The following is a 27,768-nucleotide window of genomic DNA, read 5'->3' as shown; positions in this document are numbered from 1 at the left end:
AGGGAGCAACATTCGACAAGGTAAGAGTAATATATAAGGCGATCGTTAGACTAGCTATACTATACGGGGCACAGATTTAGGGAACAGGAGGCGTAGGTAAGCCGATCCCGAAACGGATAGAGCAACCCCTAAATAGGACATAGGTAGGCAACCTACGTAGGATACTAGGCGTATATAAGACACCGTTAATAAGCACGGTAGAAATAGAGACAGGAACACTACTAATCGGCTAGTATATCCGGGGAATGAGAATTCAATACGCGGTAAGGACGACAGGTTACCTAGTATAAACTACGATCTAGGAGGCAAAGAATAAGATAGAAAGCCACTACCGGAGAGGGGCCGGATATAGGACAAGCTAAAAAGAGGATGACCTTACTACCTTTATGGCTATATAGACAAGTACCGAATGGCTAGCACGAAAAGAGGAGGAGCGTAGGACTCGCTAGGCCGGCGGGAGCAAGGCTAAGACCTAAAGCCTAGCGGAATAGATAGCGAGCTACCTATAGGAGTAGGACTAGAAAAGGAAGCCCCCTAAGACAATAGGCCCGATAGCGCTCCGAGCCTTCTAGAGACACAATTACTAGCTATATAGGGACCTGACAAGGGCCGAGGCAAGCATAGCGATCCAAATCAGGTCCGAATATATTAGGTTAAGGGCCTACCTGTTTAGAAGACGCGTACTAGACATCTATAGCCTAGCCTACTAGTATAGCTACCTATTATAAAACCTAGAACATATGCTACTACGATGCCCGTAGTGGGCGAGAGGTAGGGGAAATTAGAGGTACTAAGCGGGAAGGAGAGACTATAAGTCAATTATTAGGGACAAAGGCAATATTCGCCGAATCTCTCGGTAGATACTATAGTAGGGATACCTCTAGTAGTTTAGCCTCGCTAGCGAGACGGAGGAGTAGATAGACAAGAGGCGGAAGCTAGGGGGTGGTAGATAGGGTAGTCATTAGGGCAGGCCTATAACACTAGCGTACCCCTAATAAGGGAAAATTAAGACAATAACTAGGAGGAAAAGATAGGCGGGAAGGAGGAGGGGTTTTCGCTAATACGGTTTCCCCTCTATATATACGAAAACAAGATAGCATAGCTATATAGGCCAAAGGGCACTATAACAGCTTAATGAAATATCTATCTATATACTATCGCGGTTTCTTTATAATCTCCCGAATATAGCTTCTCGTATCTCTCTATACGTTAGTAATAATCTATTCGAAGTATTATAAGTAGGTATAAGTACGTAGTCGGGTAAGATATAAGTCGAATAGATGTTCTATCTAAGAGAGGCGCGGAGGGCGCGAGAGTTATATACGGGCGCTTAGCCGCTAGTCGGATTAGTTAGCGGGCGCGGGGTCTAGGTACGTACCTACGGGTTTAAGTAAATATACGCCGGTACGGTAATATCTTCCTAGAGTATTCTCTAACGGTCCTTCGCTCGGTTAAAGGCCGTTTTAAGCTTAGTAGAGCGCGAAAACGAATCTCTCTACCTAGTTCTTACCTACCCTATCCGCGTCGCGTTTACTAAGTAGCTTATCTACTATATATACTACCTTACTAAGGGTAGGCGTAAATCCTCGTAAATCGAGGTCGAGGATATATCGAATAATTATCTATTCTTTAGTTAACGTAAGTTTATACTAGATAGGGCGAGTATCGACGCGAGGAGTAATTCTATAGTACCGGCTAGTTAGCGTCGAATAAGGTACGTAATATACTATAGCTACGCGTAGGAGACTCGGAAATTAGCCCTAACGATAGGTAGAGAGAGTAAGAGCAATTCTGCCTTCTTTATTAGACGATTATATATTATATTATTAAGATATAGTACGATAATTAAGAAGTTAGTCGTACTAAGACAAAATTCCTAGCTTAGTAGTGTTCCTAGCTTACTAGTACTTTACGTTAATATAAATATATTATAAGTTATTAAATACTATATATATAGATTTAGAGGTAGATAGCTAGTATTAACTCGACTTAGAAGTAGCTAGCTCCCTCTCCTTAGGGTAGAGGTAGAGAAAGTTCGAAACCTCGGATAGTACTACCCGAGTGTCGCTGTCGCATCGCTTACTACTAAGCTTAGGTACTCAGCCTACGTGGTCTCAGCTTCTACGCTATACCGCAAGCGGGCGCGAAGCTACGCACCTGCGCTTTGGCAGCCTGGACTTGTTCCCATTGGGCAACGAAGCGAGCTTGCGTCAGGGGTTCTGATAGGCTGAGATTAGCTTACTGCTGCTTCACCTCGTTTCTTCCTCACCTACAGCTTCGCGAGGGGCTTCCATGCACCGAGCTACATGTACCCTGCACTTGCCCTGCTGATTCGCTACCAACAATACTTCTAGGCAGGTGTGGTCATCATTAAAGCTGCCCTCATAAGCCTCCACCACTTCATCGGCGACTTATCGACTTTCTGGCTTTGAGCCCATTACTGTAAACATGGCGCTGCTGAGCCTGGCCAACGATGGCACCGCTCTGCTGGCCGTGGCGTTCGGCGTATTCGCCACCCTCACCAGTCTAGTCCTGTACCTCTTCTCCAAGCCAGCATTTCCCAAGAACGCTCCACAATACTACAACGAGAAATGGCCACTCCTGGGAGCTATGCACTTCTTCACCAACCGCTGGGACTTTTACCGACGTGGCGTGGCTAGTAGCAAGACTGGCAACTTCAGCTTCCACGCAGGCAATTATCCCGTGGTGGCCTTGTCTGGCGAGGAACCACGCAAGATCTTCTTCGAGAACAAGAACCTGGCTTTCGGCGAGGGCTATGGTGCGCTACTTGGCGGAAGTCCAGATGTGAAAGTGGACAACAACCCATTGGCAGAGTCAGCGGCTGGATCCTCCGAGTTCAGCCACTATTTCACCAAGAGACTGACAGCTATGCTCAAGGGACCGGTGCTGAAGAACGGTCTACCGCAGTTACTAAAGGATGCCCGTGCGAACATTGACAAACTCGCCAACGATCCTTCGGGAGTGACCAACCCCTTCGACAGTATCTATCGCCTAGTCTTCCATGTTACCATGCGCACAGTCGCGTGCAACGACGTGGCGAATAGCCCCGAACTCATCGAGCAATGTCTCCATCACTTCGAGGCCATCGAAGGCACCGGCACTCCACTTTCCATCATGTATCCATGGATGCCAGTCCCCGCCAAATTCAAGCGCCTATACGCAGGTGCACAGCTCTACAGAATCTTCCAAAAAGTGGTCGACGAGCGGAAGAGAACTGGCATCAAGGACGACGACGCTTTGCAATTCCTCATCGACCAAGACGACAGCATTACCGACATCCTCACCTTCGTCCTCGGCTCCCTGTTCGCCGGACAGCTGAACAGCGGCATCAACGCATCCTTCATCCTCTGCTACCTCGCCTGCAACGACTACTGGATGAAGCGCGTGCGCGACGAGGTCAACAGTGTAGCAGATCGACACTGCCCTGATACAGACCTCCCACTGAAAGACCGCCTCATGCGCGTGCCAATCGAGGCATGGGAGGGCGAGTTCCCGAGCATCGATTTGTGCTTGAAGGACACCATCCGTCTGCAGATGTCCGGCACGGCTTTCAGGAAGAATATCTCAAATCAAGACATCCCACTGGGCAAATCCGGCGAAGTCATTCCAGCTGGCGCATACGTCACCCTTGGTGTGGGCGATATGCACTACAGCCCAGAAATCTACAGCAACCCCGAAGAATGGGACCCTGCTCGATATGAGCGCGGCGAAGACAAGAACCAAACATACAGCTGGGTTGGCTGGGGTAAGTTCAATGTCACTGCTATCATGTTCCAATAACTAAATCCACCACAGGTGTAGCTCGCCATCCATGCCTCGGCATGCGCTTCGCCAAATTGGAGAACAACCTCATCGTAGCCCTGTTCCTAGCCTACTTCGACGAAATCCAACTGACGGACGAACACGGCAGGCCTATGACGAAGGTGCCAAAGTGCAATTGGAACAACCACACGGCGCGCAAGCCGGATGTGCAGATGAGGCTGAAGTATCGCCTGAGACAGGATGGGAAGGCTTAGGGTTTGAGCTCGTTGACCAGGTGCGCCTTTGTTGCGGGGAGCAGTGAACGACTGTACCGTATACGGCAATGTACGCGAAGCGCGCCAAAACGAATCACCCCACCTCACCTTTCACCATTCTGTACTCATCACTTCCCACCACCACGACTTACCATGGGATCATTCTCGCCATCGTCAGGCTTCTCAGCGCCATAAGTCGGTTGATACTCAGAAGAATACTCCATCTCGTCCCTCCCGGCTCAGAAGACGCCTCACTCCAGCACTGCACATTCAACAAAGTCTCAAGACTCGTGCAGGCATATCTATCAGCACTGATCCCACGTTGTCCCGAAGTCATCTCTACCAACACTGCAGTCTACCCGAGCTCTCGCAAGCACATCGTCTCTCTCATCATGGCCATCATGGACTGGGCACAGGAACTTGGTTAGGCACCAATCCTGACCTGGATCCTCATCTCCATTTCGACGCTCTTGATTCTGGCACTGGTCTTACTCTTCACAGCTCCTGGCACAATACTTAGTTTTATGTCAGTATATCTCAACGCGCTCGACCCATCCTCGGCCCCGCGAGTCACCGCTTTCGCTTCGACGGGCGCTACCAAGTTCTTTCTCCCGCTGTTAGTTTGGCATCGTTCCCTCTGGACCGACATACCTGCAATGTGGAGCAAAGCTAAAGCCGATGCCGTAGCAGCCTGCACAGCCAACGAAGCGACTAGCGCGTCGATCAAAACGCTCGTCACCACTGTCGACGGGTTTAGTTCCTCTGTCAAAGATCTCACCAAGGCCATTGAGGGCTTGACAGCACAGACCGCGCTAGCTGTTGGCGAGATGAAATCCACCAACGCGTTCATCTCCAACACTGTTGATGCCGTCCATACCATCCAGCAGGACAACAAGGAAATCGCCCAGCTCACTCTGCTTAGCAGCAACACCGTCTCTCTTCTCCGCCGGCAGGTCCATGCCATTATGGAGGAACACCTCCGTGTTCACGTCACACTCCATAGTCAATACCAGGTTTTCGATGCGTCGGGTGGCCTACCGTTCAGCTTTGTGTTCGGGCTATGTCAACATTCCTCAGCGGACTCAGATCCAATGCCCTTGACACTTAACACAAGGAATTCCGTATTCGATGTGCCGTGGGCTCTCGCAAATGGTCTGCTCGAGCTGTGCGAACGTAACGATCAAGGAGGTACGTTGAGAAGCGACGGCGTCGAGTCGTTGGTTGAGACGAGGTTGTTGTGCTCGAAGCACGAACTCGCGTCAAGAGACATCGGCTAACGTGTTTCTGTTATCAGGTGAAGACATTCTCGACCTCAGCGACTTGGACACCAGCGACGCCGGAGAAGGAGAAACTGTCACACTGCCATCCCCATTGAGCCGTACAGACAACTGGCGCAACTCCTTCACGACATTCCTGCACAAGATCAAGCCCGGCAGCGATCTTGCTTCACGACTTCAGAACGGCAGACCGTACACCATGCGACTGAGGAGTCAAGACTGGGCGTCCAGTCATGGACCTATGGAGATGCCGCAGATTTGCCATCGCAAGACTTGTCACCCGCCAAACTCATCAACCAGAAATTGTCTGCCGGCAAAGCCACCTTCACCTCCGCACCAGCACTGACATGGCCACCAATAATCGAGACACGTCTACGCCGCCAGCTGAGCGACGATAACGACCACGTGTTATTAGAGATCTCGGCACTGAACACCAGCGAAGAGCCCGTCACAGTGCAAACCCACGGCCCCCAGCGCTTTCTCACTCCTAGCGACCCCTTCTTCCGCCCAGGACAAGATGACATCTCGGACCACCGAGCTCGACTCATCGATGTAGCATCCGAGCGAGCCGCACCTTCAGCTGTACAGGTCATCGATCTAGCTAGTGGCAGCGTGGTCCGCGACATCCCGCGGCCTACTTCAGCCTCATTGACGCAGGGACATGACAAGAGGCCTAAGCAGGAGAGTTTGGTGACACTGATGCCTGGTGAGCCTGTGGTTAAAAACATCAACGTGGCCAATTTGCTCAACGGTCTGTCCGATGGGAAATATGGCATACGTCTGGTGCCGCGCGGTACGTGGTGGTGCACAGGAACCATGGAGGACGCCATTGAGGAGGAAGGGGACAGAGTCGTGGAAGAGAAGTTCCGCGCTGACATTCCACCACTGATGCTGCAATCGGAGGACATTGTTGAGGTGACAGTACGAGACGGTAAAGGCGCTGGTCAAGCTTCACTCGATATTGTCGCTCCAGGCGCTGCAAACGATGACGATGGCGTTGATTGAGGCTGTTCTGCATTTGACAGGGATATGCAATACGATAGAAACGAGTGCTATGATTGCCGAGGACGAGGACACGATGATACAGCACGCCGTGGGGTTCGTCATTAGACTGATCTTAGAACCCTGCAATGAAGAGGCATACCAAGTGGCAAGACAGCACAATAATGAGGCATCAAAGCAATCAGAACATTGTCATACACTACGTAGGTATCCTCGCCATGAAATTGATGGTCTGACTCCATGAACTCCACCATGCACCAATCCATCCTTTCAAACAAACGCCAGACATGAAGGCGTACTGTACAATGACATACTCGACATACGTCGAGCCATCCAAAACACCTTTTTCTCTTTCATCGCTTGAAAACAACACCCTCCGGCACCCGCAACGGCGACAATTTCGTCGGCATGCGCAGATACAATCGCTCGAGCAAATCATCCGACAAAAGTGACAGACGCGGCGGCCTAGACGACTAATCACTATCGTCGCTATCGTTAGTAACCATCGACTCGCGCTTCGCCTTCTTCTCCTTCTTGGCCTTCTTCTTGGCCTTGCGCTCGGCCTTCTCTTCCGCGGTCTCGCCCTCGTGCTTGCGCTTCTTTTCTTTCTTCTCCTTCTTCTCGCCGTTGGTCTCGCCGGTCGCGGGGTCATGGGGCTCCGCCATCTCGACGTCTTCCTTGGATGGCATCTCCTTGCCTTTGCCGGGGATGCCCTCCTTGACAGGAGCGCCCTCGATGGCTTGTTGCTCGGCTTTTGCGGGTGTGGTGCCGTTGACGCCTTCGGGGTCGTTGAAGTCTTTGTACTCTTGCCTCCATTGTGCTGGGGTGGCCTCGTTGGTGCGGCCGTATTTGTCGAGCTTGCCGGACTCCTTCATCTTCTTCTTCTCGGTTGCGACTGGACCCATGCCCCATCTTCTTGGGTAAAGGTCGCGCTCCATGATACAACGCTTGACCTTGGCGACAATGCCGTGGTCGCATGAGGAGAGCTCGACTGTGCTCATCTGCGCGATTGCGATGGCGATGGCCTCACCCTTGGTGGTGATCAGAACCACCTCCTCGTGCACCTCGATGCCGGACTCGTATCTAAGCAGACCAGGAATCATGAGCTTGGCACCGTAGCAGACGGCGTTGACAGCACTGTCCTTGACCACGATTCTCTTGTAGCCGGTAAGAAGAGTCTCGAGTGGCTTAATGACGGTGCGGAGGTAGGACTCGTCGCGCTGGTTGTCGTAGAGCCATTGGGCGTCCAGGCAGTCATGGAGAGTGACCATTGTGTCGTCCTCCTTCATGGCTCCTGATCGCACACGACGCAGCTCTTGCATGTGACCACCAACGCCAAGGAGAAGACCGAGATGCACGCAAAGGGTACGGATATATGTACCAGCCTCGCAAGAAACCCAGAAGACGGCCAACTGTCGGTCATTGTCGAACTCGAGGAGGTTGCTCTCGTAGATGGTTCGGACACGAAGTTGGCGCTTGACGGCGGAGATGAGTGGAGGACGCTGGAAGAGCGCGCCAGTGAGAGTCTCAAGAGCGCGCGCCAGCTGTGCCTCGCCACCGGGGAGCTTGCTGTGCAGTCTCAGCACGCACACGTACTCCTTTCCTGCGCCTTGCTGACTCTTGACAAGTCTGGTTGCGCGATCGATGCACACAATCAGACATCCTGTCACCTTGGGATCGAGCGTGCCGGAGTGACCAGTGCGGTCAACACGCAGGATGCGCTTCAGCCATGCGACGACTTCGTGCGAGGATGGATTGGAGGGCTTATCGAGGTTGATGACACCGGAGGAGACGTATGATTTGAGGTCGCGGCGGAGAGGTGTGCAGCCGGCGGGAATGGGTGTGAAGTGACCGGTGCGGACCTGCAGCTGGTCCCAGTTCTTCAGCAGCAGCGGCCACTTGCTCGTGTCGACGGCGGGAGTGGCAGCCTCGGGCTTGATGATCATCTGATCCTCATCGGTGCTCGACATCTTTGCGGTGCTCTGCTTGCTCCTCTTGTACCATGTGCTAGTGTAGGTGTGTGAAGGGGTAGTGATGTCCCAGCTGAGGAGTTGCGCTACCGCTATTGCGATATGAATGCCACACACTGAGTCCTTGCGATAAGGATTGATAGCTAGAATGCTATGTTGCGCTGTGCCGGTGCTTGGAGACAGAGAATTGTTCTGCTGCACGAAGATATTGGAGCTCGAAAGTCCTGCTCGGCTAAATTACTTCGTCAAGACTAGCGGCGGGATCTAGCGGGTGGCTGCCGGCTGCTAACGAAGCGCAAGGGCGCTGCTCTTTCCTCTTTCCTCTGTCCTGCATTTTTGCACCATCAACCTCAGGCTACCGCTATCCCGCACAATGGGTACGCTGAGATTCGTAGCTTCGAAACATGCTTCGTCGTAGCCACCGAGGACAAGACTGCCATGCGAAGCTTCATACGAGGCCCCGGCGGTATAGCCAAACGATAAGCTGGGTATCGAGCTCTGATCTCGCAGCAAGGCCAGGAAACTGGGATGCACGGAACCTCCGAACGCAGTATGGTTCACTCCTAGACCGAACGTGCCCATCCAGAAGTCGGTCGTTGCGAATCCAGCCACTGTCTGTGCAGTACAGCTCAAGGTACTGCCATCGACACCAGCGAGTGTGACATCGTCTGTGCCGAACAGCGCGTTGTTGTCCTGGCCGTACAGATATGCTTGGTCGGGCAGTTGGAAGATGTCGATCTGTGACCACGTCGAGGACGTATTCGACATGAAGCCTCCGTCTACAGCGCCGCGAGAGAACATACACTCGATCTGATCTGCCATCACGTTGACACAGGCGTCCGGTGTCATTGGCACCCATATCTCCAAGCCGATCAACGATGGAAGCCCTCGAAAGTGTTGTGCCGGCGAGCCAACAGTGAAGGCGAAGGTAGACCAATTGCCATCATTGCCCTCCCATCGCCCGGTCGGTGCCACGATAAAAGGCGCAGGGATCTCCATGGAGCGAGTGCTGAGAGCCATGTCCATCGAGAATGCGAAATGTATATTCGTCCTCGAGACCACCTATTTACAACACCCAAGGCAATGCCGGAGCGGCTGCATGGTGGAACAACACGACACAAAGAGTCCTAAATGCCGTGTTCTCGACCATCAGGCGTATTTGAACTCTTTCAGTCCAGCTCCTTGATTGTACTACGGAGGCGGCGCCTTGGTGCAGATCCGCGTCCTGTTCTGGTCGACAGTGATATTTGGTGCTACGAAGGAACCGGTCAAGATGCAATGATGCGACGACATACCGCCAGTCACCTTGCCTTCTGCCAGTGCAGGCTGTGACCTATCATGGAGATTGGTTGGTAGGGTCGCCAAGCAACGTGCATGGGAGCGTGAATCCCGGCTCAGCCTGTGAGCGATCGGAAGTGTTGTTATTATGGTGGCTTTCGATGTCATTTCCACGCGATTCAGCCTCTGTCTGAACATAAGACTACCATGGGCCCCGTCTGAAGGATGCGTCGAGACGACGAACTGCCGCTCGTATTAGAGGGAATAAGCACGATGAGAGGCTACGCGCTTTTTGGTGAGCCAACCCGCTATAGAACCCCCAAAGCGTCTGGTTACTGATGTTTGCAATTGTATAGGAGCCGCTTGGCTAGCCTCCAGTAGCAGGACACCTCCATCATATGGACAGCCACCCACAGCTTACGGGGCCGCGCAGACGAGCGGACACAATTCCCTGACGTGGCATCATGTTCCGTACAAAATGCAGTATCCGCATACATCGAATGCTTCTTCTGGCTTCGCGAATCAGACGGCCACGAACGAGCCACCGTCATACGGTACATCAATAAGGCAAACGTCGAACCCGTCATCGAACACTACCTTTTATCCTACGTCCTCGAGACCCGCCTCAATCTCGCCCATTGTACCGACAAACTTCACGGTATTGCCGGTACCTACACCAAGCGGCCCGATCTCTGCCAATACCACGAAGACCGGCTCTCTGAACTGTGCAAGCTGCTTGTTCGGCGCTGCCACGGCAACGCTGCACAGATTTCCATACACGTTCGTGGCGACGCTCACCGTTACAATCGCGCCACAGGTGATCATCCACCCGAATGGCTCGCGTGAGGCCACGACCATTACGCGAAGTCCAACTCAGCTATCAAGCTTCCAGTCCGCAGCGAGTACGTTGAGAACGTTCACAGACGACCGCGAGAAGACTTGGTCTACTCTTGGCGTGACCATGTACGCAGCCCCCCACTCCAGTTCCTCGCGCGATTGCTAATTCTAATGGGATAGGTCATTTCCCACGACCTACATTCAGTACGCCAGCTTCGAACGAGCACAGCTGCGCAACGCCAGCGGAAGAATCGCGAATTGTAGTGGTGCTTACAGTACTGCGGCTCTTTCGCTGCCCAGTGCGGTCGAGCCTGCGTCATTGATATATCCTTGGCAGCCTGCTGGGGCCATGTTCACCGTAACGAATATGTCAAAGTTGCCGGGTCCTCTACCGACAGCGCTGGTGAGCTATCTCGATCGCATCGGAAGCAATGGATCGTATACAGCCCTCAAGGGCGTCGCGAAGTGCTCGCCATTGAGGCCTACGGCAATTGTCAAGCCGGCTCCACGGCCGCCGCGCGGGACCAGCACAAGCACATGCTATACTCTTACGAGTACGCTAATGCCTAGCTGGAACAGGACTTCTCCGTCAGGGGCGATAATATGGCGGAATACAACGCAGTCCTTGATTTTCGCTACCGTGTGCACTACCACCACTGGATCTGTGATGCCAACATTCATTACCAACTCAGCATCCGCCACTTCTACCAATCTCGGCGTCGGCGGCACTGATCCTGCGATACCTGCACTGACGATCACGACTGAGACTCTCAGTACAGAGACCACCTCGCTGGCTCCGACTCGGCCGGAACCTGTGTTGGGTCCCACACCCAATACTCGAAGGGCCAGCTCCTCAATTGGGCCTCCGGCGTCTTCGATCACCTTGACAGCTACAATCTCCACCCGTTCGACTCAGATAGTGTTGCCGCCACGGACAACGTCTAGCAGCAGAAGCTGTGGCTTCAGCGATAGTCCTTCAATATCTTCAGCCACCACAACAGCGACTGCTGAGATTCCTCCTCCTCTGCCAGTTTCACAGCCCTCAACAACGAGGGGTGGCACAAGCTTAGATGACACCACAACGAGGACTTCAACGTCCCAGGTAACCCTGACAACGACTGCTGTAAACCAGCCACCTGAACCGATCACGCAAACTTCTGCATCGTCAGCTACAATTCCCGCGACAATCAGCACTAGTCCAGCCGATCTGTCTTCATCCTCAGGCTTGAGCATACCGGTCTCGACTGCGTCATCTCTTACAGCGACAGCGCCTGCTGCGGATCCACCTCTTGAGGCGAGTACGCAAACACCGACTTCATTAGCTACAATCTCTACTGCGATCGGACCTAGCACCTCCGCGTCGTCTTCGTTTCCAGGTGCAACGGTTACGGCTTGTCCGCCATTAGGAGGACCAGTGACGCCCCCGTCTGGAGAAAGTGTGGTTCTCACGCCGTCTTCTGGCCAATCTTCGCCGTCACTCCGCCTGCCACTATCGCCTACAAGTTCACAGGCTTCGAGTGCTACAAATATCGTGGCCAGCACCAGCACCCCAGGCAATAGTGGTGGCTCGTCTAATCCATCGATGACTGAGCAGATGGATGTCCCTTCAGCTTCGATCTCTGCATCGTCCACCATGGACATTCTCGACCCGGCAGTTTCATCAGCATCCACAAGCTCGAATATCATGGACAACTCATCACCTGCGCCCATGCTCCCAGAGAATATTCCAAGTAGTGGCATACCGCCGCCATCTCCAGATAGCTCGACAACGCTTCCCGTTACCGCTTTTATAGGAACCGAGACTGGATCAATCTCATCAATGACCACGACTCCGAATGCCGTCGGCAGTATCACCTCTGCGCTCAGCAGGCCAGGGTTGCCAAGCGATGGCACGATATCTCCTGCCGATGGCACGACTACACTGTCCAGCGCAGTGCCGATAGAGAGCCCAACAAGTTCACCAGCTCAGATCGCACCGCCGAGCTCAAGCCGAGCGACGACAGACTCGATGGGAGCCAGTCCCTTACCATCTTCCATCCCCTCATCTTCATCGTTCGACGCGGGGCAGTCGTCAACATCGGCCCTCACAGCCAGTCAGTCCATCGAGGCCACGCTGCCCCCTTTACCATCAGACACTCGGACAGAGGTACCTGCTCCCGGAGGCCAGTCCAGTACTCTTTCGACGTACGAAGTCGGCTCTTCCATGACTGGGACAGACTTGACTTCAGCGGCATCAGAGTCATCGAGACTTGCGATCAGACCGACAACAGTAACAACATCGACTTCTAGTAGTGGAGCATTGTATAGCAGTGGTGCTGGGCTAACACCGAGACACAATTTGATGGTGTGCATTTCTGCGGCCGCTCTTGTAGTGTGGCTAGCCTAGCTGGATTTGTGGTCTATATTTGTATCGGTGGATTGTATTTGCAGGGCCATGTAAGAATTGGATTTGTAGTCAGGTGGATAATGTAGCGAAGAAAGAGTCCCTCGCTTGTGATAATACTTCTTCCTCCAGCACCACTTATCAACTGGGGGCACTGTAGCTAAGAGTGGTACGACAACGGCTATCTGTCATCGAGGATTGTATGAAAAGATCTACTATGATGCTTGAGGCGTCCGTTTGGGGTGTATCTGATTGAGGATTTCCCATTATATCGACCATCAATCGCTCATCTTCTAGCAGCCGGCGCAAGAGTTGAAGTTGTTTGGTCCGACTCGGCAGCAGAGACCTTGGGCTGCGCAGTTCTGTGGGCATTGGCGCTTGATCAGGACATCACCATCACGAGCGACGATCTGTCAGGTCATTAGCTCGGTCATGTGTGATGTAGTCGAAGCAGAGGTGCTTACGTCGACTGGGTTGGCGACAGCAAAGCCAATGATGGCAAGCATGGCGATAATGGAGAACTGCATCTTTGTTTCGTCGTTGGTGAAAGTATCTGTCCTTACTGGGTTGATGGCGATGACTCGGTAGGTTGTGTGTAAGTGAATGTTCAGTACAGATGATCAGATAAGATACTAGGAAGGAAGGCTGTTTATACCAAGCTTTTTACCTCTGCCTGTGTGGTAAGCGACCGACGTGGAGTCCTTCGCGTCATGTTCGCTACTGACGTAGCAGCGCTATCCCACGATCTGCATGTTGGACTTCTGTTTCCTGTTCTGCTCGTCCAATCACCCCACGATCATCCAACTTTTGGGGCAAGCTTTACACGCGACGGAACCGTGTACCATCTCGAAAAGAACTGTGATCGTCTGTGACTGTGGCCGCCTGCCGCCATGTATTCGCGCTCCGTGAAAGTGATGGGCATGGACCTGCATATTATCATTGGTGATATCCTCGTGAGACGAAGATCACCGCCTTCTCGTGAACTTCGAGCAGTGATTTGTAGTCGTGCTGCAACAGTTCCTGGCGGTGCGCGCGCCTCTCTTGCGGGCTACTGTCTTCAGCATCGGTGATGATGGTGATGCGAAGCCGTGGATGTTGAAAACCGTATTGCAATAGCAGATGTCCAAGCTCGTTGGTTGCGCTCCTGTAGCCTTTTTGTACCTGTCTGAATGCGCGCTCATTCATCTCGATGCGAAGACTCAGGAGTTGAATCGCGCTATGATGAGTTCGTGTGCACTCGAGCCATGTCTTGAAGATACTGATCTTCTGCTGGAAGTCACGCTCTACGAGGTTAGTGTAGTAACAAGTTGAATCTTGCGGCTCAATGATGTTGACGCAGAAGTCTCTGCTTGCGTAGAACATCGTCAGGCTCTCGTGGCGAATCTGTCTGCATGTGCGTGTCATCGCTGGCTGCTCTGCTTCCTGCTCTCCGTAAATTGACTTCCTGTAGATTGTCTTCCTGATTTGACATGGTCCCGGCCGTGGCAGCACCAGCTCGTAGATCCGGTTGCGCAACTCTGCTGGGAGCTTGTTCAGTGGTGATTGGTCCATTTTCTGCTGCTGATACGGTGGTCAGTCGGTGCTCTAGCAGACTCATACTTGCGCTACTTACGGGGACTGCTTAAGTCGAGTATTGCGGGAGACTGTGTGAACAGGGTCACTCTCGAAGTCTTTGTAGAGAGATCGGCTGTTGTAGCTTTTGTAAGTCCGTGTAGAAAGAAGAGAGGCTTGACGGAAGAAGTCGCGTGCTAAAGAGCACAAGCTCAATTTATTTCTACGCCGAATTCCGAATCCGGCTGAAAGACAGACGCCGCAACTTTATTCACTTGCCCCGAGTTTCATACCCCGCAGCGCAAAGTATGGCTCCTCCGTCGTCTTCACGTCTGAACCCAACTTACAGCCCTGCTCGTCGACACCAGGAAGCTACCAACGAAGGGATGTTAGCAGTACTCGACAATCATTGGGCAGTGTCTGTGATCTCGGTGCACACAGCGGTGGAGCGCGCATCATGAAATGCATGCCTCGAGGACTCCACTGTATTCTGCACAACAGCTCGATGCATGACACCTTTTAGTACGTACCTTCTCCTGCTCTCGCCACATCTCCTGAAACCCAAGCCGCTCATAAACCCTCTGCGCATGATCTGTGGCAGTCTCAAGATACACCGGCACCCCGGGATGCGCCTTCTCATGTTGCTCAAGCACATGTTGAAGCAGCTTCCCAGCATACCCATGCCCAGCATGCCTCGGATCCGTCCCCAAGATCAACACATACGTCCCATCATCGACTGGCTCGCCAAGCCTCTGCCACATCTTCTCGCCTTTCAGGTATCCGCGCTGGAACCGATATGTTGTCGTTACACTTTGTGCAAGAAGCACAGAGAGCCATCCAGACATGAACAGAAAGTATGCCCCCGGTCTGAGTTTTGGCGGCAGGAAGCAGCATACTGCGACTGGAGTGTCGGTTCCTGGTGCTAGTGCTACTTCTGTCTTGCCGCCGATCTTACGTATCAGAGGGAAGAGAGCACGATCGAAGCGCACATACGTGTCGCAGATGCGGGTGACAGACACTCTGATGTAGATTGTGTCGCCGGTATTTCTGGTAACGGTTCGGAAACGTTCAGCTCCCAGTTGGTGCCCCTACTTTGTCAGTAAGATTTCATGGACGGGAACAGCGCAACGTACCAGTGCAGTCTGAAAGCGTTGTGGATTACTCGTCCCAAGACTTCGTCTTCATCATCTCGTGCAGATCGAAATGTTGCCATGCTTGTTGCGTCGACTTGCCGGCAAAGATCTCGGATGCTGTTGAGGTAGAGCATCATATTTTGGTCCATCGTTTCATCCTTGCATCGGCTCTATGTCTTGACCGATCGTTGATGTAGTTGCCTGCTGTTATTGATCGTTTTCGCATCACGGCATGCTGAACCATCCGGCGTCGGAAGGATGCGTGGCGCCTACTGTACATGTACGGTTACAGTATGGCCAATGGCTTGTCACGTTCACATGCATGGCTATGCTGCTGTAGTGCTCAATGGTTTTCTAAACGATCTTCATCGTGAGCTCGTTAGGTAGCATGCCCAACTCGTCAGCAACAGGGCGTAACGGCTCCCTGTGACCAGATCCACTTGCTCAAGCGGCACAACTGCGGTCTTCTTGAACACCTTCCAGAACACGAACAGCGCCACGAACACAGCAATGACCACATAGTCGACCACGGACTTCACCGGTTGGAAACCACTGACGAAATCGCCATAGCCAGCAATGAAGACCAAGAATTTGTTCATGAAGGTCACAGAATATGTGCCGAAGGGATAGAGTATGGCCCTGAAGGGTATGGCCTCGACCGCATTGCCTTGAGCCTTCCACGCATTGCCTTACCGCAGGTGAACGACTCCAATTACCGCCCAGGCAATGAACGTAGCGGATCCACTGATATTGAAAAGGTACGTGAAGACCTTGCCTGGACCAGCTTTGTAGTTGAGCATCGATACCAACGCAAGCACGTTCGATAGGACCAGAGCATTGACCGGTGTGCCGTTCGAGGTGGTCTTGGCAAAGAACTTCGGGGCTCGTCCCTGTTGATGCGAGGGATATCAGGGACCTGGACGCAACGTAGAGGGCAGAGTTCATCGACGACAATTCCACCCCAAGCCAAACGCCAACGACTCGTCCACGAAGCGGCCACGAAGGGGCCAGCCAGCTCCAGAAAGGCGCCTTTGACGGGGAAGAGAGTGGTCATCTCGCCTAGGCATTGCGTTACGAAGAAGACGTCGACGTCGATGATGAGGAGCAGATCAGGCCGCCAACGGGCCCGCTGTAGTTGATGGATGTGCCGACACCGTACTAGATGCTTGCGCCTACTACGCCGCCGAAGCTGATCATGACCAGGTGGCGGTGCTTGAGGCCTCGTTGGAGGCCATCGTTCAGGATGTTGCCGTTGCGGGTGAGGGTTGGTTGGTTTTCTGCTTCTGGCGAGCTGGGGGAGGCTACAATGGAGGCGATCTCCTTCGCGGTTGCGTCGGTCATGGTATTGTGCTGCTGGTCAGCACATCAGGGAAGGCTTTTTTGTTGCACTCTTACTCTTGGACGCCGATGCAGCCTGGATTGCGCCTTGGTGTCGATGGCATCTTCAACGTCCCAGGTGTAGCACACGATGCGATGGCGAGCTCGCCATGTCGATAGTGCTGATAGGCAGAGATAGTGCTCGGCGCATCGGCCAAGGGTCAGAAGCTCTCTTCGCAGGCGCAGCGCAACACTCAGCACGGTGCCCACGACCGTGACGCCACCCGGTCCAAGCTCCAGCTAAGCTGATAAGCATGTCTAAACCTCATGCCGGCTTCGTGGACGAAGCCGCAGAGAGCCGCGGAAAGAATCGACACAACAGGTTCGTGCGTCCAGAAGTGCAGATGGGTGTTGCTATCTTGTAGACGCGTACCGCTCGCATAGCATTCCCAGAACGTGACTTAGCAGCCGTGGAAGGACCGGCTTCGTGGTAATGTCGAGGCAATACTGTCTGATGGGCGCGATTACGAATATTCATTCTGAAACTGATCGCATCGGTCCTGTTCAGTAATCACTCGATGGCTATCAGTTCGCTGGTAACCATCCCTTCAACGTCGTTTGCAATACTCATCAGGTCTGCCGATCTTGCCGCGGAACCCATAACCTATCCTTACTCGTCCCTGTACTCGGCGTTCCTCCCATCGCAGCATCAGCACCCCAGCTCCTCTTGAAAGGACTATCCCACAGCCTCTGTTCCGCACGCTTTGCACGGCCCGTCAAGCCTCCTCTGAACGAAGCAAACGTCTCGCCCTTACCTATCAATACCCTGACCTTCTCTGCCTCAGATTCCAACCTCGCACCTGTTGTCAAACTCCCGTGCTCATACACCTCCGCCTTCATCCCAACACCATAATACTGATGTTTCCTCAAGAACGCCAACCAAACGGCGACGGTGTCAGGATGGCCATCGAACACTTGTATCCACCGCCGCATTGTGATCCGCTCAAAGTTCTCCTGGGACTTTTTGTGCACGAAATTGCTTCGTGGTACTGTCCATCGCTCTGTGATCTTGCGCAGTGGTGTCGGGCCTGCCGCTGGGAGATTCAGAAAGTAGGCTGCGCGCATGGCAAAGTCGGCGAAGACTTCGAGATTGCGCACGCTGTAGGATCGAAGTTGAAGGTCTGCGACTTTGGTGGGATTTTGGGATGGAGCGCGCTTGAGAGGCGCCAGGTAGGTTGCCTGGACGGCTTTGGGGAGACGGATATTCGAGGCATCGCCGTCGGTGCTAGATGACTGTATGGTTGATGCTGCGTTTCGCGATGAGTTCTGTATGTGGCGGATCTGATGTTGTGCGGCTGGTGTCGCTGGTGAGAGCTGAGGGCTTCTTAGTCGGGTGCATTGGAGCGCAACATGGTCATGATGTGTACCTTGAGTCGTTTGACTGCGCCTACAAACGAGCGTGTGCAAGATGGAGGGGCCATCGTGTGTGTATGCAATTGAATTGTATGGCTATGGAATGCTATCTTCAATGTCTCCTCAATGCACTGTGCGGAGATCTCGGGGGTGCCCGCTTACCTACAGTAGAACTAAGATCTTGAAACAGTGCCTTCTTCACAAGCATTGATGAGCATGTCCCTTCAGCACCTCACATGCACCTTTCACCTCGACATGCTTCGCATCACATGGTCACTGAGTACCTCCTGTCTTGCATGGCATCCCACATGCACTTAACGGCACGGCATGACCAACTTCCGCACGGAGGCCTGCCGCATTGCGCACCGTAAGTTAGTAACACCTTTCCTGGTGTTGACAGCAATGCCTATCCTATCACGGCCTCACGTTCAGATGAAGCATCTCTCAGCACATTTGACAACTAATCAAGCACCTCCAGCATTGGTGCGGGGAGAGAGCAACATGGTCTTGTGCTGGCGTGGCAAAGCTGATACATCTTGGGGCATACGACCGAGAAACAGCAGCATTAGTTCTAACGTTGCAGAGTTTCGAGATTGAAGTACGTTAGTACCTACATCGTCGTCGACCGGACTGTTACAGCAATTGCAAAGGTAAGCACAATTGCAAAGGCCGAAAACATGACACATTGATAGCTGCTTCCGACTCTGCTTTGGGCCGTGGCCCGTGGCATCTGAACGTTACCACGGCCTCTGCCAAGAGATACGCCCAGTGGAGACTCTTGGGTCACGGACTCGGCGAGATCATAGATGGGTGCAGTTCTGTGCATTGCGCGTGCTTGCTTTTGTAGCGGCGTTACGGACATGGCTAGAGAACATGTACCCAACATAGTCGTCCCGACATAGCACTAAGGCGTCTGGGCATCTTCATCTCCAACGTCCATGACCCATGAACGCTCCTGCTTCAACTTCGGCTCCATAAAAGAGGATCTGGGAGCAGTCACGTTCTCGCTTTTACAGCCACTCGACTTCGTCAACCACATCGCGCGCACTCCCCGCCTAGCGATCGGCATTGAAAGGATTTTGCACCAGCTGTTGGTCCGCTATGAGTGGCTCGACGTCATGCCGTGCAGTGAACGGCCTGTGGAATTGACGAACCGTGCACCCTCGTGGCACAGCTCGCGAATGAGAGGCACCCCGGTTGAGATCGACCAGATGTCGCGTGGGCCTTTCTAAACCCTCTTACCTTCTTCCGTCCTTCTTTCACACCACTCTGGTTGCGTCTCGAGTACCGACCATCATGGGCATGTTCAGCAGCGACAAAGAGAAGACGGCTGGCGACGTGTCGCCTTCGCAGTCTGGAGGGCCAACGGACTTCGCCGAGGGACTTTCAGCAGACAATGCAGATCAGTTGCAGCGACATCTACGAAACCGACAGATTCAGCTCATCGCTATCGGAGGTTCGATCGGAACTGCTCTGTTCGTGAGCATCGGAACGGGACTGTACCATGGAGGTGCTGCAAACTTGCTCCTCGCCTTTACGATCCAGTCATGCGTACTCGCCATGGTCAACAACAGTGTCGCCGAAATGACTACTGCATACCCTGTCTCTGGTGGCTTCATTCGACATGCGGGTGAATGGGTAGACGATGCGCTCGGCTTCATGGTCGGCTGGAACTTCTTGTGAGTATCAGTGTGCCACTATAGATGCAAGTTGCTAATCTGACTTCGACAGCTTTTACGAGGCCTTGCTGATCCCCTTCGAAATTTCTGCATTCTGCCTTGTGGCTACATTCTGGTCGCCAACCGTCGCCGAGTCTGGTCCCATTGCTGGGATGATCATTGGTATCATAATATGCTACGCGTAAGTTGTGCTCTGCTAGTCCATACTCCGTTCTGCAATACTGACAATCCATGCAGTGCGATCAACATTCTCGCTGTCGGCGCGTTTGGTGAAGCCGAGTTCTGGCTTTCGGGTGGAAAAGTCATTCTGATCTTCTCGCTGTTCTTCTTCACATTCGTTACCATGGTCGGCGGCAATCCCCAAGGCGATGCATACGGCTTCCGGAACTGGACGAATGGTGGCGCTTTCCGGGAATACATTACGACTGGCGATCTTGGACGATTCGAGGGATTTCTTGGTGCACTCACCTCAGCAGTCTTCACTGTTGTCGGACCAGAGTACATTTCGATCGTGGCGGCCGAAGCTATGCGACCTCGCATCTACATCAAGGCGGCCTTCAAGATGGTGTATCTGCGATTCGGTATCTTCTTCATCGGCGGTGCCCTGGCAGTCGGTATCGTGGCAAGCTCTCGCGATCCGATCTTGCAGGGAGTCGTGGAGAATGGAGATGGCAGCGGCTCTGCTGCGTCCTCGCCATATGTGATTGCCATGGTCAACTTGGGCATCTCAGTCTTCCCGGATATTGTCAATGCGTAAGTTGAGACGAGATCACCCGTGAAACTTACGCTGACCTCATGTAGACTCATCTTGACATCCATCTTTTCTGCTGGTAACACCTACACCTACTGTGCAGTCCGTAACTTGTACAGTCTGTCACTCGAAGGCAGAGCACCGAAGTTCCTCCGACACTGCACGCGCAAGGGTGTGCCGATCTACTGCTTCTGTGTAGTCATGATCTTCCCCATGCTCGCCTTCACAGCTGTGTCGAGCGGCTCGTCGGTCGCCATCACATGGTTTGCCAGTCTCGTTACTGGCGGAGGTACGCACTTCGACCCCACCAATACTGTCTGATACTAACATTGTGCAGGTCTCATCAACTACATCGTCATGAGCATAACCTACCTGAAATTCTACTACGCCGCCAAAGCCCAAGGCCTCGACCGCAGCAAACTACCCTACACCGGCTGGTTCCAGCCCTACTGCGCCTGGTTCGCTTTGGTCTGGATGTCCATCGTCACATGCATCTATGGCTACACCTGCTACCTCCCCTGGGACGTCAGCAGCTTCTTCTCCAACTACACCATGCAGCTCTTCATCCCACCTCTCTTCATCTTCTGGAAGTTCTTCAAGAAGACGAAGTGGGTCTCGAGCGCCGAGGCTGATCTCGTCTGGGAGAAGCCAATTATTGACGCATACGAGGAGACCTTCCTGGACCCACCTGTCGGCTTCTGGACGGAGATGGGAGAGCTTGTAGGCATCAAGAAGAAGCACGCTACAGAGGCGAACAGGAGGAGTAGTGTGCATGCCTCTGATGTGGCGCAAGCGAGGAGGAATGTGCATGAGCAGTTCAAGTGAGCTGTTGCTGTGACAGTCGGAAATACCCAGCAGCATGGAATGCTATGAGCATTATGTGTGCATAGCATAGGGGATAGATCACAAGGCGCAACAGGCAGACTTGGATCTACGCTAAATAAATAAGCAACGAAGAAAAGCATTACATGATCCATGTTAGCAAAGGTAAGGCACGGTCCTGCTCTTACCTTGCTTAGTTCTCATTGTCCGGCGAAGGCGCCCAACAACGGATTCATTGTTTGTTGACGCCAATCGTTGCCCTGGCTTTGACTCTGTTCACTGAGTTGGGGTTATACTCAAGAGCGAAGCGCATGGTACAGCATGCGACTCGCATACCCAATACTACCCCCTCAATCCACACCCTCCGCACCACCCTGCTCCTCACTCTTCGCCACCACCTTCCTCCCCCCATGCTCCCTCCCCTTCCCCACATCCCTCCTCTCCGGATCCCACTCACTCACACTCATCCACGGATCGCCCTCCAACTCCTCCCACCTCTCCAACAACACCTCCACCATCTCCCCCAAAGTCACCGCATCCCACCACGTCCCCCTGCCCACCGACCTCGTAAACTTCCCCTCCCCATATGTGAAGCTCAAATTCCACCTATCCAGCCTCTTCGAAGCTGGCTGCACGAGGAGGAGCTTCTGCCATCCTCCTGGTTTCAGGGCGCGGAGCTGGGCGAGGGTGCCGAAGGTGATGTCGATGAGGAGGCGGAAGTCTTTGTCTTCGCGGAGCTCGTAGGTGAAGGCGTTGATGGCGTGGCGGGTGCAGAAGGTTGGGTCTGAGAGGAGGGGGTTGAGCTCGGGTTTGAAGGTCTTGCTCTTTTTCTTCCCTCCACATCTGCATTTAGGGATCTGTCATCTTGTCTTGGATGGTTTGAGATGAAGCCAGAGTTTGTACTGAAGCTTGGCGGAGCTGGCAATGGTCGCTTGGAATTGCCGTGAGACGCGCTGGCAGGTCGTGATGGTGGTGAGATTGTTGTTGATGAGGATTGATTCGAGGAGCTCGGGGATGTGGAAGACGTCGTGGGCTGCTGTTGTGTTGGACTCGGGTCTGTAGGAGATCGCAGATGCGAGAGCGGTGGTCAGACTCGTGGAAGTGGTATGGGATAGCTTGCCACCTGCGGCTAGCCGCTCGAGAAGACCGCGCGCAAGCTCCTCGGTCGACATCGTAGTAGGCACAGGCTCCGTAGCGGCCATGGTAAACTCGCACGGCTCCGACATGGCGCTTCCAGCTGAAGGCGTGCCAGCCACTCGCATCATCAGACTACGTAGATGCGAGAGAAGCCACGTCAGTGACATGGTCTGGTTGAGGTAGTGTGAGATCGAGGTGATGATCAATGATGTTTGTAGGTAAAGCAGATTCCAGAAGCGCTCCTCAAACATAAATACCTGGGAGGTGAATGTTCACGGATTGCCAGATTCTGTTGCCCGTGCTTCATTCCCGACTGGAGCGAGTATTGGTAACAAGCGACATTCTCGGCAAGTAGTTGTAATGACCATTCACTTCGTGCTACGCAGACCACTAGGCCTCGCCAGCAGCGCAAAGAGGATCCCCAGTACCATGATACCAGTCGATACCGCAAAGGCGGAGCGTATGCCATTGTAATAGACATGCCGCACCGGTAGCTGAATCGACTCCGGCAAGTGTCGAAGCGCAGTGACAGAATGTCGGATCCCATCGATGAGCTACGCGCCTCATTAGCACAGTCTGCAGTACGACATGCTAGCAAACTTACCTCAGCTTTGTTGTCGACATTTCCCATCGCTTCAGGCAACCTCCACTTAAGCGTAGTCTGCACGATCGCACTCGAGATCGCAACGCCCCATACACTCCCCACAGACCTGACTAGGTACACTGTACTTGCCGACACGGCATGGTCCGAATGCTCGAAGGTGGCGAGGTTCGTAAAGAGCGTGACAGGATACATGATGCCCTGGCCTAGGCTGGCTGAGAAGATGAAAACATAGTACTTCCAAAACACGTCCGAGAAGCCGAGCGAAGTGACCAGAGCGTTACCGAACGCCATGAGCAGAGCTCCGGTCCGCACAAGCCAGATGAGTCTGCCGTAGCGAGACATGACGAAGCCTGCAATGATACCGCCGAGGGGAGTGGCAAGGGAGGGAATCGCCAGGCGGGCGCCCGCTTTAGCGGCAGAGTCGAGCAGGACGACCTGGAAGAAAAGGGGGAGCATGAACAGGTACTGTGATCATGAGTTAGCAACATATGTGACATGGGCAAAAGGAAGACTTACAGAATACGCAGCAGTACCCGCACACAAATTCGTAAGCTGTATCAACAGCGACAACCTCCTCTTAAACATCCTCAACGGAATGACCGGCATCGCAGTCGTCCTCGCCTCGATCCAGAAGAACAGCACGATCAGCACAACGCTGCACCCCAGCGATGCGAGAACCACCGGATGGCTCCAAGGCAACTCATTACCACCAATGCTAAGCCCAACCAGCTGAATCGACAACGCAGTCACCAAGACCAGCGCCCCAGCAAAGTCCACCTTCTCCCACACCTCCTTCATCGTGCCACCCCCATAACTCCTCTCAGGGTTCCGCACCACAATCCATCCCACCCCAAACGCGATTACAGATATAGGCACCTGTAGCAGAAAACACCACCGCCAGCCAACACTGTCCGCAATAGCCCCACCAAACGAAGCGCCAGCGATAGCGCCCGCGCCGAAGACCGTGTTCTGCAGCGCTTGGTAGATGCCCCGTGTTCGGAACGGAATCATATCAGAATTGATAATCGTTGCCATCGTCATCAGACCGCCTCCTCCAAAACCCGTCAATGCTCTCTTCAAGTTCACACTGACAACATCCTGCGCGAAGCCGCATCCCAGACAGCCCAGCGCGAAGGTCGTGGTCGATACGAAGAAGGATATGCGTCTTCCGAATATGTCAGAGAAGCGGCCGTAAAGTGGTTGCAAAGCGGTTGATGTTACGAGGTAGGATGTTGTGAGCCAGGAAGCGGAGTTGGCGGCGTTGAAGTCGCTGGATATGATGGCGTATGTTGAAGCTGTGATCGTGCCGTCGAAGCCGTAGAGGAAGACGTTGGTGAAGATAGCCAATTCAATCCAGAAGAAGGCTCGAGGAGGTTTCCAAGTGGCTTCTTCAGGTGCTTTCAGCAAAGGCGAGTGTTCCGTAGGTTCCGCTTCCCGCTCAGTGTGTTCGACATCTTCCTCTGCCATGGTGAATCGTCGTGAACTGTACTCATGTCTCAGCAGCGATGTCAAGTCTAGGTGTTGGAAATACTTGTACCTATCACGCCACGTGCGTGAGGTCGAAAATTATGGCAAGCACGGTGCACCACCAGACTTCCGCTGTAGTGCTAGCGCAGGATCGCCGCATGTAGTATCTGCTGCGTGATGGTGTATTGATATGGGTGCAGGCATTGAAGATGAGCCATTGGACCGTGAGATGTGCAGCTCCCCTCGTGTGGAGCTAGCACGCCATCGTCGTTGGCTGCACGCCATGCTACCATCCTGGTTGCGGCATTGAAACTGTTCGTATGAAGTCAATGGCTTCAATTAGTGTGCCTGAAACTATCTGTATTTCGTCAGTCCTTTGCTTTTATCTGTGTGCAACATGAGATTTGACCAATTCACATCGTTGGCGGCATTGATCAGCACTGCAGCAGCAGACTGGCAATTCCGCTCACGTCCAGATCTCGCACTCCCTCGACTGAACATAACAATCCCAGCACAAGGCCGTACGGAACAAGGCTATCTCTTTGTCGCTCCTTTCGCGGGCCAGGAAGATACATCGACAGCTCAATACAGACCTCGCCAAGCAGGACCATACATCTCCCGTGATAACGGAGACCTGATCTGGTCTGGCTATAGCTACTACAGCATATGGGCAACAAACTTTCAGAAAGTCAGTTGGAATGGCCGAGATGTACTCGCGTGTTTCGAGGGTGATCACAACCCCAACTATGGACACGGCCATGGTCACACTACCTTTCTCGATGAGCACTATGAGACTGTACGGGAGCTTCGTGCTGGCAAACACAAACTCATGGACAAGCATGAGTTCCAAGAGATCGGGGGAAAGACCGGGCTGATCCAGATCTACCAGCCGGGTCCAAGGGATCTGTCCAAATACGCCAAGCGGCCCAGCCAGCGGTGGATCGTGAACGCCATTTTCCAGGAGCTGAACCTCGACACGGGAGAGGTTCTGTTCGAGTGGTCAAGCCTTGACCATGTCTCGCCAGAAGAAAGCGTCCTACCAATCGACTCTGGTATCGGCCAGGCAGGACCAGGCTACAACAGCTCTGATGCATGGGACTACTTTCACATCAACAGCGTTGACAAGGATAGTGCAGGCAACTATCTCATCTCAGCACGAGATGCTTACAGCATCCACAAGATCAACGGCACAGACGGCAGCATCATCTGGCGTCTTGATGGCAAGCGTAGCGACTTCCAGCTTGGCGAAGGCGTGAAGTTCTGCTTCCAGCATCATGCTCGCTTCTTGGAACAAGATGGTGATGTCGAGATCATCAGCCTGTACGACAACTCTGCGCACGGTACGGAATCCGGTAAAGGGAAAGAAGTCCGCACGGCCAAGACCAGTAGTGGGAAGATCTTAAAGCTGAACACCACCAGCTGGACAGCAGAGCTAGTGCACGGATACTATCCTCCAGACGGCCTATTGTCGAAATCGCAGGGCTCGACACAAGTATTGCCTAACACGAACGTCCTCGTCAACTGGGGATCCGAAGGCGCAGTGACCGAGTTCCTCCCCGACGGCACAGCCATCTTCCACGCATACATGGACTCTGGCGCGCTCGGCGAAGGAGTCCAGAACTACCGCGCATATCGTTATAGATGGACAGGTCTTCCGAACGAGGAGCCTGCCATCGCCTCCTTTTATGACTCGAGCGGGACGAGCATTTATATAAGCTGGAACGGCGACACGGAGACCAAGAGTTGGCGTTTCCTTGAGTTGGCGGATGATGGCGAGGAAGATGTTGTGCTGGGTGAGGTCGAAAGGACGAGCTTTGAGACTGTCCTTCGGATCAATGATGGAGGATATCGTACGGTTGGTAAGGTATGGGCGGTCGCGATCGATGAGTCGGGGAAGGTGCTTCGTGGGACGGACGTTGTGCAGTCGCTACAGAATGTTGAACCCGTCAGTCACGACGAGGAAACCGCTGGTAGGTATTGCCTCAGTTTCTCAGACACGCTGCGAGAATTGATTGTGGGGCGGTACTGTCTAATTAGACGGCGGTTAGCTTAATTCGCGTAGGGAGTCTAAGGTCAAACGGGCCGTCTTTTGGTAAGCTTAATCAAGACTTGACCGCGATCATAACATCGCGGCTTTACGTATCGACGACCCGACCTCGTACGATATCGATATATAGTAGAATCTAAAGCGCTAAATCCCGAGAATCTCTTTATTCTAATTTCTGGATTTTAAGGATCTTATAAAAGTCGATATACCTAAAAAGCAATTCTACGACGCCGAAGTATATAAATTACGACGAATACCTATACTAAAAAGAAATAACCTACGAAACGTAATATATATAAATCGAAAGAGTATAAAAGCTTCGGGATCTATATAAGAAGGATATATAACGTACTTTACTACCGAGCAGGCTATACTACCGAGCGGGCCACTTTTACTAAGAACTGTACCACTTCTATAGATATAGCTATATAACTACTATTATAGCGTATATTGTCTTTAAATAAGGCCAAACTGACCTTAGCTATCTAGGCTACGAAACGCGACGCGATAATCACGAATCGACTTACTATAAAGGTATACGACGCGTCTCGAACTATACTAGGGTATCGATTAAATAGACGACCTCCTTAGGGTAACTACGAGCCTAATTCGAAGAAGCTTATAGAGCTAGAAGAGAGGGTGATACTTAAGTATATACTCGAGCTAGATCTTAGAGGTTTCCCGCTATTAAAGGCTAGTATACGAGCAATAGCCGATTTATTACTATAAGAGAAGAGTCTTAAGCCCGCTAGTCTTAATTAGACAGACAGGTTCATTAGGCGGTATCGTAAGTTAAAGGTTCGTATAATACGTAGATACGATTGTTAGCGAGCCCTAATAGAAGATCTAGACGTTATCGAGAAGTAGTTCTTACTTATACGTAATATAAAGGAGAAGTATAGCATCCTTAACTAGGACACCTATAACTTCGACGAGCTAGGATTTATAATAGGTATTATTACGTCTTAGAGCGTCGTTACGGGTTTAGAAAGGCGTAGTAGAAAGAGGAAGGTCGTTTAATAGGGTAATAGAGAGGGAGTAGAGAGATGGCGTATTAGATAGC

General features: G+C 52.7%; 14 protein-coding genes across 14 annotated transcripts; 5 read left to right on the top strand and 9 right to left on the bottom strand.

Annotated features, from left to right (window-relative positions):
- Positions 1-2,448: 2,448 nt before the first annotated feature.
- CLAFUR5_06858 (Cytochrome P450 monooxygenase claM) lies at positions 2,449-4,037 on the top strand (the record flags this gene model as incomplete). The annotated part of the gene is made up of 2 exons (XM_047906006.1): positions 2,449-3,766; positions 3,817-4,037. 2 exons carry the CDS (start codon positions 2,449-2,451, stop codon positions 4,035-4,037), a joined length of 1,539 nt encoding a protein of 512 aa, XP_047762800.1.
- A 524-nt stretch (positions 4,038-4,561) lies between these two features.
- On the top strand, positions 4,562-6,319 carry CLAFUR5_06857 (uncharacterized protein; the record flags this gene model as incomplete). Its single annotated transcript, XM_047906005.1, has 3 exons — positions 4,562-5,225; positions 5,332-5,544; positions 5,571-6,319. 3 exons carry the CDS (start codon positions 4,562-4,564, stop codon positions 6,317-6,319), a joined length of 1,626 nt encoding a protein of 541 aa, XP_047762801.1.
- Positions 6,320-6,789: 470 nt separating this feature from the next.
- CLAFUR5_06856 (H/ACA ribonucleoprotein complex subunit cbf5) lies at positions 6,790-8,286 on the bottom strand (the record flags this gene model as incomplete). Its single annotated transcript, XM_047906004.1, has 1 exon — positions 6,790-8,286. The coding sequence occupies one exon, from the start codon at positions 8,284-8,286 to the stop codon at positions 6,790-6,792; it is 1,497 nt and encodes a 498-aa protein (XP_047762802.1).
- A 285-nt stretch (positions 8,287-8,571) lies between these two features.
- On the bottom strand, positions 8,572-9,312 carry CLAFUR5_06855 (uncharacterized protein; the record flags this gene model as incomplete). The annotated part of the gene is made up of 1 exon (XM_047906003.1): positions 8,572-9,312. One exon carries the CDS (start codon positions 9,310-9,312, stop codon positions 8,572-8,574), a length of 741 nt encoding a protein of 246 aa, XP_047762803.1.
- A 477-nt stretch (positions 9,313-9,789) lies between these two features.
- On the top strand, positions 9,790-10,971 carry CLAFUR5_06854 (uncharacterized protein; the record flags this gene model as incomplete). Its single annotated transcript, XM_047906002.1, has 4 exons — positions 9,790-9,859; positions 9,921-10,527; positions 10,582-10,676; positions 10,739-10,971. 4 exons carry the CDS (start codon positions 9,790-9,792, stop codon positions 10,969-10,971), a joined length of 1,005 nt encoding a protein of 334 aa, XP_047762804.1.
- A 342-nt stretch (positions 10,972-11,313) lies between these two features.
- Positions 11,314-12,753, bottom strand: CLAFUR5_06853 (uncharacterized protein; the record flags this gene model as incomplete). The annotated part of the gene is made up of 3 exons (XM_047906001.1): positions 11,314-12,317; positions 12,429-12,484; positions 12,590-12,753. The coding sequence occupies 3 exons, from the start codon at positions 12,751-12,753 to the stop codon at positions 11,314-11,316; spliced, it is 1,224 nt and encodes a 407-aa protein (XP_047762805.1).
- Positions 12,754-13,077: 324 nt separating this feature from the next.
- On the bottom strand, positions 13,078-13,311 carry CLAFUR5_06852 (uncharacterized protein; the record flags this gene model as incomplete). Its single annotated transcript, XM_047906000.1, has 2 exons — positions 13,078-13,194; positions 13,249-13,311. The coding sequence occupies 2 exons, from the start codon at positions 13,309-13,311 to the stop codon at positions 13,078-13,080; spliced, it is 180 nt and encodes a 59-aa protein (XP_047762806.1).
- Positions 13,312-13,720: 409 nt separating this feature from the next.
- CLAFUR5_06851 (uncharacterized protein) lies at positions 13,721-15,548 on the bottom strand (the record flags this gene model as incomplete). Its single annotated transcript, XM_047905999.1, has 3 exons — positions 13,721-14,344; positions 14,866-15,423; positions 15,498-15,548. The coding sequence occupies 3 exons, from the start codon at positions 15,546-15,548 to the stop codon at positions 13,721-13,723; spliced, it is 1,233 nt and encodes a 410-aa protein (XP_047762807.1).
- Positions 15,549-15,833: 285 nt separating this feature from the next.
- Positions 15,834-16,809, bottom strand: CLAFUR5_06850 (General amino acid permease AGP3; the record flags this gene model as incomplete). The annotated part of the gene is made up of 4 exons (XM_047905998.1): positions 15,834-16,142; positions 16,185-16,358; positions 16,385-16,597; positions 16,645-16,809. 4 exons carry the CDS (start codon positions 16,807-16,809, stop codon positions 15,834-15,836), a joined length of 861 nt encoding a protein of 286 aa, XP_047762808.1.
- Positions 16,810-17,415: 606 nt separating this feature from the next.
- CLAFUR5_06849 (37S ribosomal protein S10, mitochondrial) lies at positions 17,416-18,406 on the bottom strand (the record flags this gene model as incomplete). The annotated part of the gene is made up of 3 exons (XM_047905997.1): positions 17,416-18,159; positions 18,213-18,308; positions 18,365-18,406. 3 exons carry the CDS (start codon positions 18,404-18,406, stop codon positions 17,416-17,418), a joined length of 882 nt encoding a protein of 293 aa, XP_047763376.1.
- Positions 18,407-19,494: 1,088 nt separating this feature from the next.
- Positions 19,495-21,453, top strand: CLAFUR5_06848 (General amino acid permease AGP2; the record flags this gene model as incomplete). Its single annotated transcript, XM_047905996.1, has 5 exons — positions 19,495-19,877; positions 19,930-20,058; positions 20,115-20,630; positions 20,679-20,917; positions 20,966-21,453. 5 exons carry the CDS (start codon positions 19,495-19,497, stop codon positions 21,451-21,453), a joined length of 1,755 nt encoding a protein of 584 aa, XP_047763375.1.
- A 347-nt stretch (positions 21,454-21,800) lies between these two features.
- Positions 21,801-22,676, bottom strand: CLAFUR5_06847 (uncharacterized protein; the record flags this gene model as incomplete). The annotated part of the gene is made up of 2 exons (XM_047905995.1): positions 21,801-22,293; positions 22,354-22,676. The coding sequence occupies 2 exons, from the start codon at positions 22,674-22,676 to the stop codon at positions 21,801-21,803; spliced, it is 816 nt and encodes a 271-aa protein (XP_047763384.1).
- Positions 22,677-22,955: 279 nt separating this feature from the next.
- Positions 22,956-24,658, bottom strand: CLAFUR5_06846 (uncharacterized protein; the record flags this gene model as incomplete). The annotated part of the gene is made up of 3 exons (XM_047905994.1): positions 22,956-23,141; positions 23,192-23,656; positions 23,708-24,658. 3 exons carry the CDS (start codon positions 24,656-24,658, stop codon positions 22,956-22,958), a joined length of 1,602 nt encoding a protein of 533 aa, XP_047763383.1.
- Positions 24,659-25,055: 397 nt separating this feature from the next.
- Positions 25,056-26,711, top strand: CLAFUR5_06845 (uncharacterized protein; the record flags this gene model as incomplete). The annotated part of the gene is made up of 1 exon (XM_047905993.1): positions 25,056-26,711. One exon carries the CDS (start codon positions 25,056-25,058, stop codon positions 26,709-26,711), a length of 1,656 nt encoding a protein of 551 aa, XP_047763382.1.
- Positions 26,712-27,768: the final 1,057 nt, after the last annotated feature.

Source organism: Fulvia fulva, chromosome 6, assembly GCF_020509005.1.
Source record: "Fulvia fulva chromosome 6, complete sequence".
Taxonomy (NCBI): Eukaryota; Fungi; Ascomycota; class Dothideomycetes; order Mycosphaerellales; family Mycosphaerellaceae; genus Fulvia; species Fulvia fulva.
The sequence above is the reverse complement of the archived record's forward strand: the minus strand, read 5'-3'. Positions and strand labels throughout refer to the sequence as shown.